At 43.7% G+C, this 12,059-nt stretch overlaps 2 protein-coding genes across 4 annotated transcripts in view; both read left to right on the forward strand.

Moving 5' to 3' along the window:
* Positions 1-38: 38 nt before the first annotated feature.
* Positions 39-8,386, forward strand: JMJD7 (jumonji domain containing 7). Its single transcript, XM_065838184.2, has 8 exons — positions 39-171; positions 834-987; positions 1,926-2,179; positions 2,988-3,044; positions 3,460-3,555; positions 5,004-5,080; positions 6,166-6,325; positions 7,774-8,386. Exons 1-8 carry the CDS (start codon positions 105-107, stop codon positions 7,860-7,862), a joined length of 954 nt encoding a protein of 317 aa, XP_065694256.1. The 5' UTR covers positions 39-104; the 3' UTR covers positions 7,863-8,386.
* Positions 8,387-9,522: 1,136 nt separating this feature from the next.
* LOC136101770 (acyl-coenzyme A thioesterase 1-like) overlaps positions 9,523-12,059 on the forward strand; it is a 68,605-nt gene continuing 66,068 nt past the window's right edge. For all 3 annotated transcript variants that reach the window (XR_011739337.1, XM_065838182.2, XM_065838183.2), the window contains exons 1-2: positions 9,523-10,075; positions 11,431-11,633. Coding sequence is in view for 2 of the 3 variants with exons in the window: in XM_065838182.2 (XP_065694254.1) it covers positions 9,622-10,075; positions 11,431-11,633 (657 nt within the window). In the remaining variant the exon portion in view is untranslated. The remainder of the gene's footprint in view (positions 10,076-11,430; positions 11,634-12,059) is intronic.

Below are 12,059 nucleotides of genomic sequence, written 5' to 3' on the forward strand. Positions count from 1 at the left end.
GGCTCTCATTGCCTTGCGGGGGGACCCGCAAGGGCGGCCGCGCCGGAGGAGGAGGGCGGAGGCGGTGGCGCCTCCTCCTCCGGGGCCGGGCCGGTCTGCGCAGGATGGCGGAGGGCGCGGCGCTGAGGGCCGTTAGGGGCTGCCTGGCCGCTTTCCCGCGGGAGGCCCGAGGTGAGCGCCGGGGCGGGGGGTGGGTGGCCCGGCGGGAGCGGGCGGGAGGCCGTGTGCGAGCGGCGGGCACTGCGGCCTGGGCCGGGCCCCGCCGCCTCCCGGAGCTCTCCACGGGCCCCAGCCCGCCCTGGGGAAAGGAAAACTCGGTGTCCGGCTGCCGCAGATGGCACCTGTATGGGCTGAACTGGAGCCTCCGCACTCCTGCTCTGTTTTCAGCCAAGTGTTTCCAAGGTGAAGGAGCAGCAGAAAAGCTGCTGCAAAAAGAAAATGAAACTCGAGAAAACGGCTCTTGTAGGTTATTTTCCTATGTATAAAATAGAAAAACAAAGCACCATTCCAGCTTCCCAAAATCTTCCTGTGGTGTTGCCTCTGCATCAGAGATGCGTCTCCTGTAACGCGTGTCCTCCATGCTGACTCTGGCGTGGCCGCCTGTGGCAGCAGCTGTGACCGACAGGAGAGCAGCAGTGTGAGACCTGAGCTGTCTGGCTCCAGTACCCTCCCTGACAGCTTCTGGGTTTGAACAGAGCGATTTCTGGAGCCAGGAGGCCACTACTTGCTTTCAGTTGAGTGCTTGTGGTGGGGGTTTTGAAGCCAGTTAGTGTGCTTGTAGAAGGTGCTTCTCTTGGGACACTGGGTGAAACTGTTTTTGTTTGCCTGGACAGAGCTGGGGTGGACGGAGTCCATACCTTATCTTGATAGGCCTCCATCCCCGCTGGAGTTTTATCGAGATTGGGTAAGTCCAAATAAACCTTGTATCATTCGGAATGCCATCAGCCACTGGCCGGCTCTGAAGAAATGGACCTCAGCGTACCTCAGGTATGAACAAGCTGTGGAGCAAGGCTGGTGGTCAACTTTGGTTAACTTCAGTAAAACGCTCTTGGATAATCTTTGCTTTTATCCGTAAGCTTAGCTCACATTTCTCTGTACAAAGGTGTTTGGACTTGCTGAGCTTCTTCCTGCAAACACATTGTCCTGGCCAGTTCTGGTGCGGGCAGCGGGACGGGAGTTTTGACTGTGCAGCCAACAAACTCAGGCTATGAAACGCAGTCTGATCACTGTGCTCTGGCCGGTGCTCCACTTGGTAGCCTCCCAATTCATGTGGGGCTGAAGTGCTGTAAGAACAGACCCTTTTGTGACTGAGTACACCTTAAAAAAAACCAAACAAACAAAAAACAACAAACCAACACACAAAACCAAACAAACAAAAACCACAACAAAACAACAGAAACTCACTCTTTTTGAGAGGAGATTTCTGCTTAGACCTAGAATCTATGGTTTAAAGTTAAATTATTCCTGGAAATAAGGACTCTCAGCCTCATCACGTTTGTGTCTGTCAGTCTCTGTCTGCCTTCTCTTCCTCCTTGAATACTTCTGAACATATGACCACCCAGATTTGGCTGGGTTAAGGTGTCCCAAGGATATCAAGTTCTGCCATGATTCATGAAAAGGAGAGGCTGAAGAGGGTCCTCAGCCTGCACAGAGGGAAAGGGAGCTTCTTTATGAACTCACCTGTTAGGCACAAGAGAATTTAGAGAGGTGAAAAATACTACAGTTGCCTTGACCACAGGCAGTAAGCAGAGCAAAATGCCAGAGTCCTTACTAAACAGTAGAAAATCTAGTCAAGAGACCCCCATCCATGGAAAGCCAGGGTTCTTCTGCTTGCTGCCCAGGAAACATGTTGGTTTAAAAGTATCTGGTGTCCAGTATATGGGCCAGTTACAGATCTGGCCATAAACCTTTGATTTATTTTGCAGGGAGGTAGTAGGTTCCAAGGTAGTGAGTGTGGCAGTAACACCAAATGGTTATGCAGATGCAGTGTTTCAGGACCGTTTTGTCATGCCAGAGGAGCGCCAAATGCCTTTCATGGACTTTTTGGACATTGTGGAGAAGAAAGTGACCTCTCCCAACGTATTCTATGTGCAGAAGCAGTGTTCAAACCTCACCGAGGAGTTCCCTGAACTAGTGTGTGATGTTCAGCCTGACATACCATGGATGAGTGAGGCACTTGGTAAACCTTCTGTTTCTCCTATGTTCAGTATTTTGTATGGAGCTTTAAAACAATCATGCTAGGGACATGGCAAATGTTTGTTCAGTTTCTGGATGCCACAGCTTGGTTTGGTTTCAGCCCCTTAGAAAGCAGAAGTGGAAAAATACTTAATAGGAGTATAATCCAAGTTTTGGGTTTGGATTACTCCAGAATCACTATGTCAGTTGTGTGTTGGGACCATCACAACTGAAATAACGTGGTGACAGGGCCGTACAGCACTTCCTTTTGTATAGTGACTTTTCTCTGATTTAGACTCATGTTTCTACTTGGATTTGTGCTGTTGCTACCAGAGTCAGCATAACAAACGAGTGAAACAACACACAGCCCCCACCCCCTTTGGTAAAATTACAGACATTTGTTTCTAGTTAAGGGTTGTTCTGTTTCAGTTGGTTTGTATTTCACAGCATGTCTTTCCTTAAAATGTTAATGGAAATTATTTACTGTGATCTCACTTTCATTTTGCAACTGGGTGTAGATGTGCTGTGGTTTCTGTGTGAGCTGAGTCTTAGGGATTTGGAATGTGGAAACAAAGGGTTGTAACCATTGGTTTTTAGGGTGGATGTCATGAAGTCCGATGGGCACTGCAGTGGTTTCCAATGTAGAAGGAGGTTGCTCTTGCTCACAGAGTGCTATTTGCAATGAAGCCTATCATAGTTGTAGAGGAAGTTAAAGGACAGAATTTGGCAGAAAATTATTTGAAATGTTTTTAAACATGATACTTGAAGTTCTTTTTTTGTTGACAACTTTTCTCTATTCCCTAACCATACAGGGAAGACACCTGATGCTGTGAATTTCTGGCTTGGGGAATCAGCTGCTGTGACATCTTGTAGGTATTGCATGGCGCTGTAAGTCATCTACGTGCTTTCAGCACCGGTTTAAATGGGTTTGCTTTGAGTTAGTGGCTTGGTGGAACTGTGTGTTTTCTCTGACAAGGCAGTTCTAGTTTAATGTGGTTTTTTTTGCATTCTTTCTGCTGCACTTCTGCAGCGTCTTGCTGCTGTGTCGCTGGGTGCATCTACTGGCATGGTGTCAGGCAAGACACTTGCCATTTGCTTTGTTGAATACATTTGCTACAACGTTATATTGTTACTTTCCGCTCCCACTATCTGCAAAAAGAGGAAGCAGCCTGATAATAAGAGGACAAGCTGACGCTTTCAGTTTACTGTATATTTTGGTGTAGAGAAGGAAATAACACTGATTTTCTCTTTTTTTCTTTTGATTTTCTTTTTCCTCAACTCCAGTGCATAAAGATCATTATGAGAACTTGTACTGTGTGATATCTGGAGAGAAGCAGTTTCTACTGCATCCACCGAGTGACCGTCCCTTCATCCCATATGGTACATAATTTACTGTGCAGCATGTCCAGAGGTTGGAAGGAGGAGAGACTAAAATATTGGAAGATATGAAAAAGGAAGCAGAGATAGCATTTTGATGTTTATGCAGTGTTACTCTTTCCAGCGTAAACAAATATCTTCTATTTCATGCTACAGGTAGTTTGTAAAAAAAACTTTATTCTGAGGTCAGGTTTTCCAGCCCTGTAAAGTAATAGGTTTGTTGATACTCATGGCAGTCTCTTCAGCTTTAGACACTTAAGTATCTTGGCAGTATCGTGACATGTCATCTTTGGTGTTTAACAGGTTTGAATTCTGCTTGCTCATTTCTTTCTCTAGGAGAAAAGCCAGGATGCTGAAAAATAAGTTGTAGTTTAATGAAATATTCAAGTTACTAATTGAATCTCTGAGAACTGGAGAAATGAAAACAAGAGATTATTGTGGCAGCATTACTTTGCATTGCCTATTTTATTTTTCTTTATGTATGTAAGAGTAGTTATATTTATACAGTCCTAAAATTGCATTCAGCCCTTTGAAGGCAACTGCAAGGCTGATGTGGCGCCTGGTGAAAATGAGTTTGACACCCCTGAACTAGTCCATCCCCCACCGCCATTCACTAGACCAGGTTGCTCAAAGCTCCATCCAGCCTGGCCTTGAACACTTCCAGTCATGGGGCATCCACAGCTTCTCTGGGCAGCCTATTCCAGCGTCTTACCACCCTCATTGTTAAAAATTTCATTCTTATATGCAATCTAAATTTACCTTCTCTCAGTTTGAAATGGTTGCCACTTGTTCTGCCCCATAGGCCTTGTTAAAAAGTTTTTCCTCTGTCTTTCTTATAAACCCCCTTTGTATAGTGAAGGGCCACAATAATGTCTCCCTGGAGCCTTCTCTTCTCCAGGCTGAACATACCCCAACTCTCTCAGCCTGTCCTCAAAGGAGAGGTGATGTCATATGTATGTGAGTGTATGAAATACATCTACATCATATGAATCATGTGTTGTAAAACAAGTTACTATTAAGGCACCGAATAGAGATAATAATTACATTTGATAGTGTGCAGTAAAAAGGACTTCATCTTTTTGAACATCAGGTTAATGCAGAGAAACTCTATTGAGGGAGGGCTTAGAAAACCCATGTGGTGAGGCAATGAAAGAAAAGCAGCCTGCTGTATCCGAAGCAGTTGATGAGCCCAATCGGATAAAATTAGAAGTGAAGGGCTGACCACAAGTCAGTAGTAACTCTTATGTAGTTCTGTATTCAGACTGACTAAAAAAACCAAAAGAAACTGGATAAAAATTAAAATGAACAAAGGGAAGGACAGTAACGACAGTACATTGAAAATGGTTTTGTCTTAATTTTTCTTTTATTCGGTGAAACTGCGACATACCCTGCTGTTAGTTTCTCTGAGTAGTGCTCTGAGTGGTGACATTTAATTTTTTCTCTGGTTCCAGAGCTCTATCAGCCAGCAACCTACCACGTATCAGATGATGGCTCATTTGAAATTGTGGATGAGAAGAGCGCAGATAAGGTAAAAAGTATAAATCAAGAACACAACCAATACAGTAAAAATAGTTTTGGGCACTGCTAAGCCTTCAAACTGAGCATATTGATTGATACTTAAAAATCCTTCATTATTGGAAAGAGAATGCCCAGATATTTCACTTGTATCTTACTATTCACAAAGGATACCCAGCTTCCAGAAAAGATTGTTAGTGCACACCTAAAACACTTGATATCATAAACTGTCTTCCATGCACTGAACATAAATAGATCAAGTAAAAGACTCGTAAATAGATCAATGATAGAGGAATTGATTTCATTAAGATAGAAATAGACTTATCTGCGTTCACTTTCTTTTGGCCCTGTACTCAGGGCTGGATTTTGGTCTACAGCAGTATCACCCAGTGTAATAGAACACATCTGTCCCAATGAATAAATTGTGTTTTCCTAGTAGTAGTAATATATATTTGATTAAAATGTATAGATCTGGAGGCACTTTACAAAAACTTGGCGGCCTTTTGTATCTAACCTCTCTCCTTTTGCCTCTGCAATGTGTGACTAACACTAGAGCTGAACTTGAGCTGAGGCTTTTTCTCTGTTTCCAGAGGGGTGCTTATGGAATCTCACAGGGCATTCCTGTAGTGCAGTAAGGTGGAGTGTTGAGGTTTACTAGTCTGTAGGGCATGTAAGAAATGAATGTAGTCAGGAGACCCCAGCAGGAGTGGGGGGTTTAGCTGCTGGGAATAAAATTAGACCAGCGAGCTTTAGAAGAATATAAGAATTTCTAAAAAGAGTGATGCAGAGAAGATACTCAAGTACTGAATGCAGGAGGAACAAGTGACTTAAGGGACTGGAGGTGTTTTGAAAGTGTGGCACAAGACTGAAATTTGATGGCTGGCATTTAGCACCTTTTTCCTAATTAGAAATGCTTTAGTGAAGGAGGGAAATTTTTGCATCCTTGACCTATTCCCCGTTGAATGTGGAAAGCTCTGTAGCTGTGCATGTTTTACTAGGCAAAACACATGTTTCGTAACCCAGAAAGTTTGGTTATCATTTGGTTTTGTGGAAGGTTGCTGGATTTTCTTTACCAGGGTCATGTTCTTCTGCTTTTAGGTGCCCTGGATCCCCCTAGACCCGTTGAACCCGAATCTGGAACAGTATCCACTGTACGCTCAGGCAAAAGCTTTGCAGTGTACAGTGAAAGCTGGTGAGATGTTATACCTGCCTTCTCTCTGGTTCCATCATGTTCAGCAGTCACATGGCTGTATAGCAGGTAATGTTTTTGATACCAGGTATGTGGTGGGTGTGCAGCTGGAAATCCCACAGCAGAGTGTAACTGGTTCATCTGTCTTCCCTCAGGAGGAAATAGCAATCTTGACAGATGCCGTGGGGCTACCTCCTGGCAATCTTTTTTGTTTGTACTTCAGAGCATTGTTGACAAGCACTAGGGATACAGCAGAAGAAAAAGGCTTTCTAGTTGTCAAGTGTGGAGAAGGATAGCTGATTCAGTGATCATGATCCAGTTTCTGTTTGTAACATGGATCTAAGTTTGTCTGCCTAGCCTGCTAACTGCAAATTGGTAATCTATATATTTTCACGAAGAAACTGCATGTTGTGTGTGCTGTTACCACATCAGGTTATCAAAAGTCTTTTCATCTTTGTAGGAATTATCATAATCTCTATCTTGTTTTTTCCTTCCTGAAGGGAGTTCCAGAATTTCAAGCATTGCTTATTTGGGCAGGTGACGGGGTGGGTGTGATGCAAAGTGTTATTATATCCTGTAAGTTTTGCAAGGTTTGAGAAAGAGTTTTTTACTGTCCTTTACCTGGAATAATCCTGCCTGCCCAGGAAGAGTAAATACAGAATTTTGAACAATGTAACATTGTAACATTCGTGTAACACTGCAAATATTGGCAAATATTGCTAGCTCTTTTTTTTTTTTTCCCCAGTATTTGTGATATTGTGATAAAAAGACAAGCTAGCAGTAAAGCAGCATTTCTGATTCTCTTTTGTCAGTAGCACTGCATCACTCCTTAAAGATTTTTCAGAAAAAAGTAGCATTGTTTCCAGTTGCAAGCCCCCGGCCGCTTTCTTCAGCAGAAATACAGAAGAGTTCATGAGTTTATTTGGCCTTTGGTCTATTAACTGCACTACAGTCTGTATACACTTGAAAAATCAGTATTCTCTGAGTCTATTCTAATGAATGTCTGAAGCTAGAGTAGATCTTCCTCCAAGGACCATTGTTACAATATTATACTGCTTGGCTTATTTTTTTAGGAGATGTCTGCCAAAATGAAAATCAGAAGCAGAATTAAAGCACTGACCAGTGTGTAGTACTGGTGAATTTGCTATCCCCTACACACTCACAGGAAGAGAAGTTCCTATCCAGATATTAAACTTTGCAGTGTATTTGGTATTTTTGGTCTAAATAGAAGCATACATTTTCTGTTCCTAAATATTTTGCCAGCTCCTGCTCCAAGGAATCCCCAGGGTAGAGTCTGAAGAGGAAGTGGTTTGTGTTAAGACAGAATTGCATTGACAGCATTATTAAAGAAGTCTAATGTTTGCTTACATTATTTTTGGCTGTAGTCAAAGATTTGCTCCTTTCAAAGTTCAGTCAGTAATAAGGAAAAGCTGAACTGTGTAAAACAGTGTATGAACACGTTTGTGAATCATTACATTCTAGCCTTAGAAATTTTTCCCTTTTTCTTGCCTCCTCAGTAAACTATTGGTATGACATGGAATATGACCTTAAGTACAGCTATTATCAACTACTGGATTGCCTCACAAAAGCCATGGAAGTGTCATAGCAGAAGTGGGAGACTCGAGCTTGTGATCCCTGTCTCTGATGTGATACAATCATCATCATCTGCAGCTGGAGTACAAACATGATTCATGTGAAAAGAACTGAACCTTAAATTATCCTCAGCAACACCTACCAAACAGATCATGGCAATTTTGCTTGATTTCAGAGTTCAGATCAATTGACCAGGTTTTTTGGCTTGTAAGTAGAAGGTTTGATAATAACATTTTTAGACCTTGCCTCAGTGACAGTGAGCAAAACAAAATTTGAAGAGAGGCAATCCATGTTTTGGGAATTGTGAAACAGAAGTTGTGTTTGTTCAGATCTACAGATTGCTTTTATAACAAACCAAGCGGACAAGGAACAACGTGCTCTGCCATCCACTTGTGCATCAGGCTGCATCAGTCTAACACATGCACTCCGCTTAAGGCAAAAGTCCTGTTCAGTTGTAATTCACTAAGTTCAGTGGCTGTGGTGCTTTGATGGTGAGAAATTACAACTTCTGCAATAAAAGGTCAGTTTAAAAGCTTATTTCTGTCTTAATTTATTACCTTTTTTTTTTTTTTTTTTTTTTCCAGATGATGTGATGGGTGAAGGACATTAAGCAGACAAGCAAAAGTCAATGCTGACTATTTTCCTTGTTAAGCTACATGTTTTTCTTGCTGTTTTCTATTTCTTTCCACCATTGTATTTAAATGTAGCTGCATTCTCTTACATCCTGAGTGGTGATTTTTGAGTTGCTTTGTCAGATGTAGAGTCAATCTGCACATCACCTGTGGTTTTGTAGCATGACAAGTGATTATGCGGCTTGTAGGCTCATTGGCTGTTGCGTTCCTTTGCCATTATTTGCTGCCTAAGGTACTATCAGATGATCTGTGTGAAACTGTAGCCAGTTTCTGCAGCCTTAGTTCCCGTTTGCATTTCCACAGAATAAAATGAGGCTACTCACATGTCTTAGACCTGCAGTGTAGGACCAGAAGGCTATTAAACACAGAGACATTGTGAAAATGTAGAATTGTTGTTTATGAAAACCAAAAGTTGGTATTTATCGTCAAATCTTCAGACAGCTCCTTAGAAACATCAGTGTGATGGACTGAAGGGAAATTTATTTTCCATATATTAGGAAAATGCAGACTCCCTTTAGACGAGTGTGGTTATTGTGAAAAAAAAATAATCATTCTTTTACTTTGTCTGTTTATTTTGGTTTTTAAAAAAACACAGTTAAAGCATAAAGCATAATTTTACTTTGTGGTGCTTTACCAAAAATTGCTGAAAACTCGAGAGGGATTAAGGGCAGGCTTTGTTTCAAGGCCAGATTAAGTTGTCGGGTTACTCCAGGCTTTCCAGTTTGTGTTCCTTGTGCCAAGCCTTGCCGACCAAGCCGGTTCTGCAGTAGAATCCAGACTTGCCCGCAGTCGGGGTAAGGGCAATATGACTGTCTCTTTTTGTCATCTTGAGATTTTCAATTTAGTCTGTCTCTATAATCAAATGTAAGATGGACACACCAGGAACACACGACAGCTTGTGTCTGTGCAAGCAGATGGTGTTCTGCACCAGCCCCGAGCCGATTGCCCAGGGGGAGCTGTGCTTGGAACTACATCTCCCAGCAGCACTGGCCGGCTGGAGGAAGCAATCACGGTGGTTCCCCCTGGACTTCAGACAGGGATTTGAACCCTGAGAAGCGACAGCTTCCTGACGATCCTGTGTCACGCAGCCTGCGTCTCGCCACAAGAAAGGGCGACTCCTCTCCTGCCGGCAGAGCCGGGATGGCGGTGCAGGTGTCGGTACTGCCTTTCTCCCGCTGCCTGTTCGACGAGCCCGTGCAGATATGCGTGGCGGGACTCCAGCCACAGCAGGCAGTCACCCTCCAAGCCACCCTCCTGGATGAGAGCGGCGAGCTCTTCCAAGCCCACGCTCGCTACCGAGCTGGGAGCAGCGGAGAGCTGGACCTCAGCCTCTCCCCTGCGCTGGGGGGCAGCTATTCAGGAGTGGAGCCCATGGGGCTGCTGTGGTCTCTGCAGTCTAAAGCGCCCTACAAGCGACTGGCAAAGAGGAATGTCCTGACCCCTTTCTGTGTGGACTTGGAAGTGTATGAGGGCCACGGGGACATGAGCCAGTTGCTGGGAAAATGTACCAATGAGCGATGGTTTTTAGGAGAGGGGGTGAAGAGGATTTTGATCAGAGAAGGTCGTCTGAAAGCAACCCTCTTCCTCCCTCCTGGTGAGTTTCAATTCCATTCTGGTTTTCTGGATGTGGCTTACACCATGTATTGTGCCCTGTGGCCATTGGATGTGCTTGGGAACCGAGCAAAACCTCAGCTAATGATTCCCTCAGCCTGTGCTTGGTCTGGTTGCTTGGATCCTCACAGCAGAGCAGGGAGCAGCTGGCACTGCCCTGGCTGGTGGAGTGCTGAGGTGGGGTGTGCTGGGAGGGCCGCAGGGGTAACACAACGTCTGTCCTGTTTGCTCTAGCCGAGGGGCATCAGGACCTACCCTGCAGTGAGAACTCTGGGCAAAAGTGTACATATTTCTTAAGTCTTTAATTGAGCTGACAGGACAAAGAGGCCCCCGGGCTTTGGCAGAGCTGTGAGGCATGACAGCTCGGGCTGTGGAGCAAGGAATGACAAGATGTGGTGGGGCCACTGGGCTCAGGCTGCAGCCAGCCCAGGCTGCTGCAGCAGCTGCCATGGATCTTCCTGCAGGCTCTGGACTTGTTTTCCTGTCTCTCTCTTTGGCTAAGTAAAAGCCAAAGAAAGAAGTCTGTGCCTGGTTGAGCAGCCTGACTGCATGGGATACCTAGGAAGATGAAGACAAATGGGAAAACAAAGTCTTTAATTAAACAGTTGTCATATTCCACAGCTCCATACAGAGACAGTGCTGAGATTGGATCCTGTGTAAAGCTGCTCTTAACCCTGAACTGTTTATGTTCCTTGAGGAGGACTTAAACACGAATATCTTGCTCTGTAATGAAAAAAACCTGTCCTGCAGCTGCTGTGACACCGGATCATGTAAGGGAAGTCTGGCTGTAAGAATGGGCAGATCAGCAGCAGGAAAGAAAGGTCCTAGAAACCTGAATTGGCAATGGTCAGTGCTGCTATTTGTGGGTGCATTTCATAACTCAGGTATTCCCTCCCTGAAAAACCTGCTAGCACAGTTCATGAAGAAACGCAGCTCATGTGGCACTACTGTTTGTTCATCAGTCGCCAAAGGCCTGATAACATCTAGGCCAATTTCAGCTGAAAATTACGGTAGGAGAAGGATGCCCAGCATAGGAACTTCCTATAGTAAGTTCCTAAGAGAGACATATATCCGAATTAGTGTCCTTACAGTGGTTGGATGTGTTCCTGAGAATTGAGAATCTCCATGGAAAGTTTCAGAGGATAATTTAGTTTTGATATCTACTATGCTGATGTGTGCTGAGGGGGCACTACTGAAAGGACAATGATAGAAACTTTTCGAATATATATATATATATATATGTATATGTATGTATGTATACACGCACCCACATATACACACACCCACATATATATATGTGTGTGTGTATATATATATTATATACACTTTTCATTGCAGGACCTGGTCCATTTCCTGGACTTATCGATTTGTATGGATCTGGAGGAGGTCTTGTTGAATACAGAGCAAGTCTTCTGGCTAGCAGAGGCTTTGTGACTCTGGCTCTTGCTTACATGGCCTTTGAAGATCTACCTGCTATGCCAGAGATTCTTGAACTGGCCTATTTTGAGGAAGCTGTAAACTTTTTGCAGAAGCAGCCACAGGTAAGAGATGAATTATGGTGCTTATCATGTTGGAAACTATTTTCCAGTTTTCTAATGTGAAGTGCACTATGTCACTGAATGCAACTAAGTTTCTGAAATGTTAGAAGAAGATGGCATTGCTCTGAAAGACATGGTCTGAGAGGTGTAAAAGTATGTGCCTCAAGTCTAATTTTGCAAGTAGTTGGATAGCTGGTTTTGTACAGCATCGTATCACAGTCCACAGAATGTTGTGCAAACCAGTGTTTGTGTGAGATTAAATCAAAGCAGTTCCTGGACTAGAAGCACAAACTTCCTTAATTTTTTCCCCTACTTTTGCATCTTTCAAGATTTTGGAAGGGCAAAAAATACATTTAATTTTTCAACTATTTCTGAAATGTTACAGGCTTTTGATTCTGAGTAGGTTTCAAAAGACAGTAATAAAACATT

Source organism: Patagioenas fasciata, chromosome 5 (assembly GCF_037038585.1).
Source record: "Patagioenas fasciata isolate bPatFas1 chromosome 5, bPatFas1.hap1, whole genome shotgun sequence".
In the NCBI taxonomy this organism is placed as follows: Eukaryota; Metazoa; Chordata; class Aves; order Columbiformes; family Columbidae; genus Patagioenas; species Patagioenas fasciata.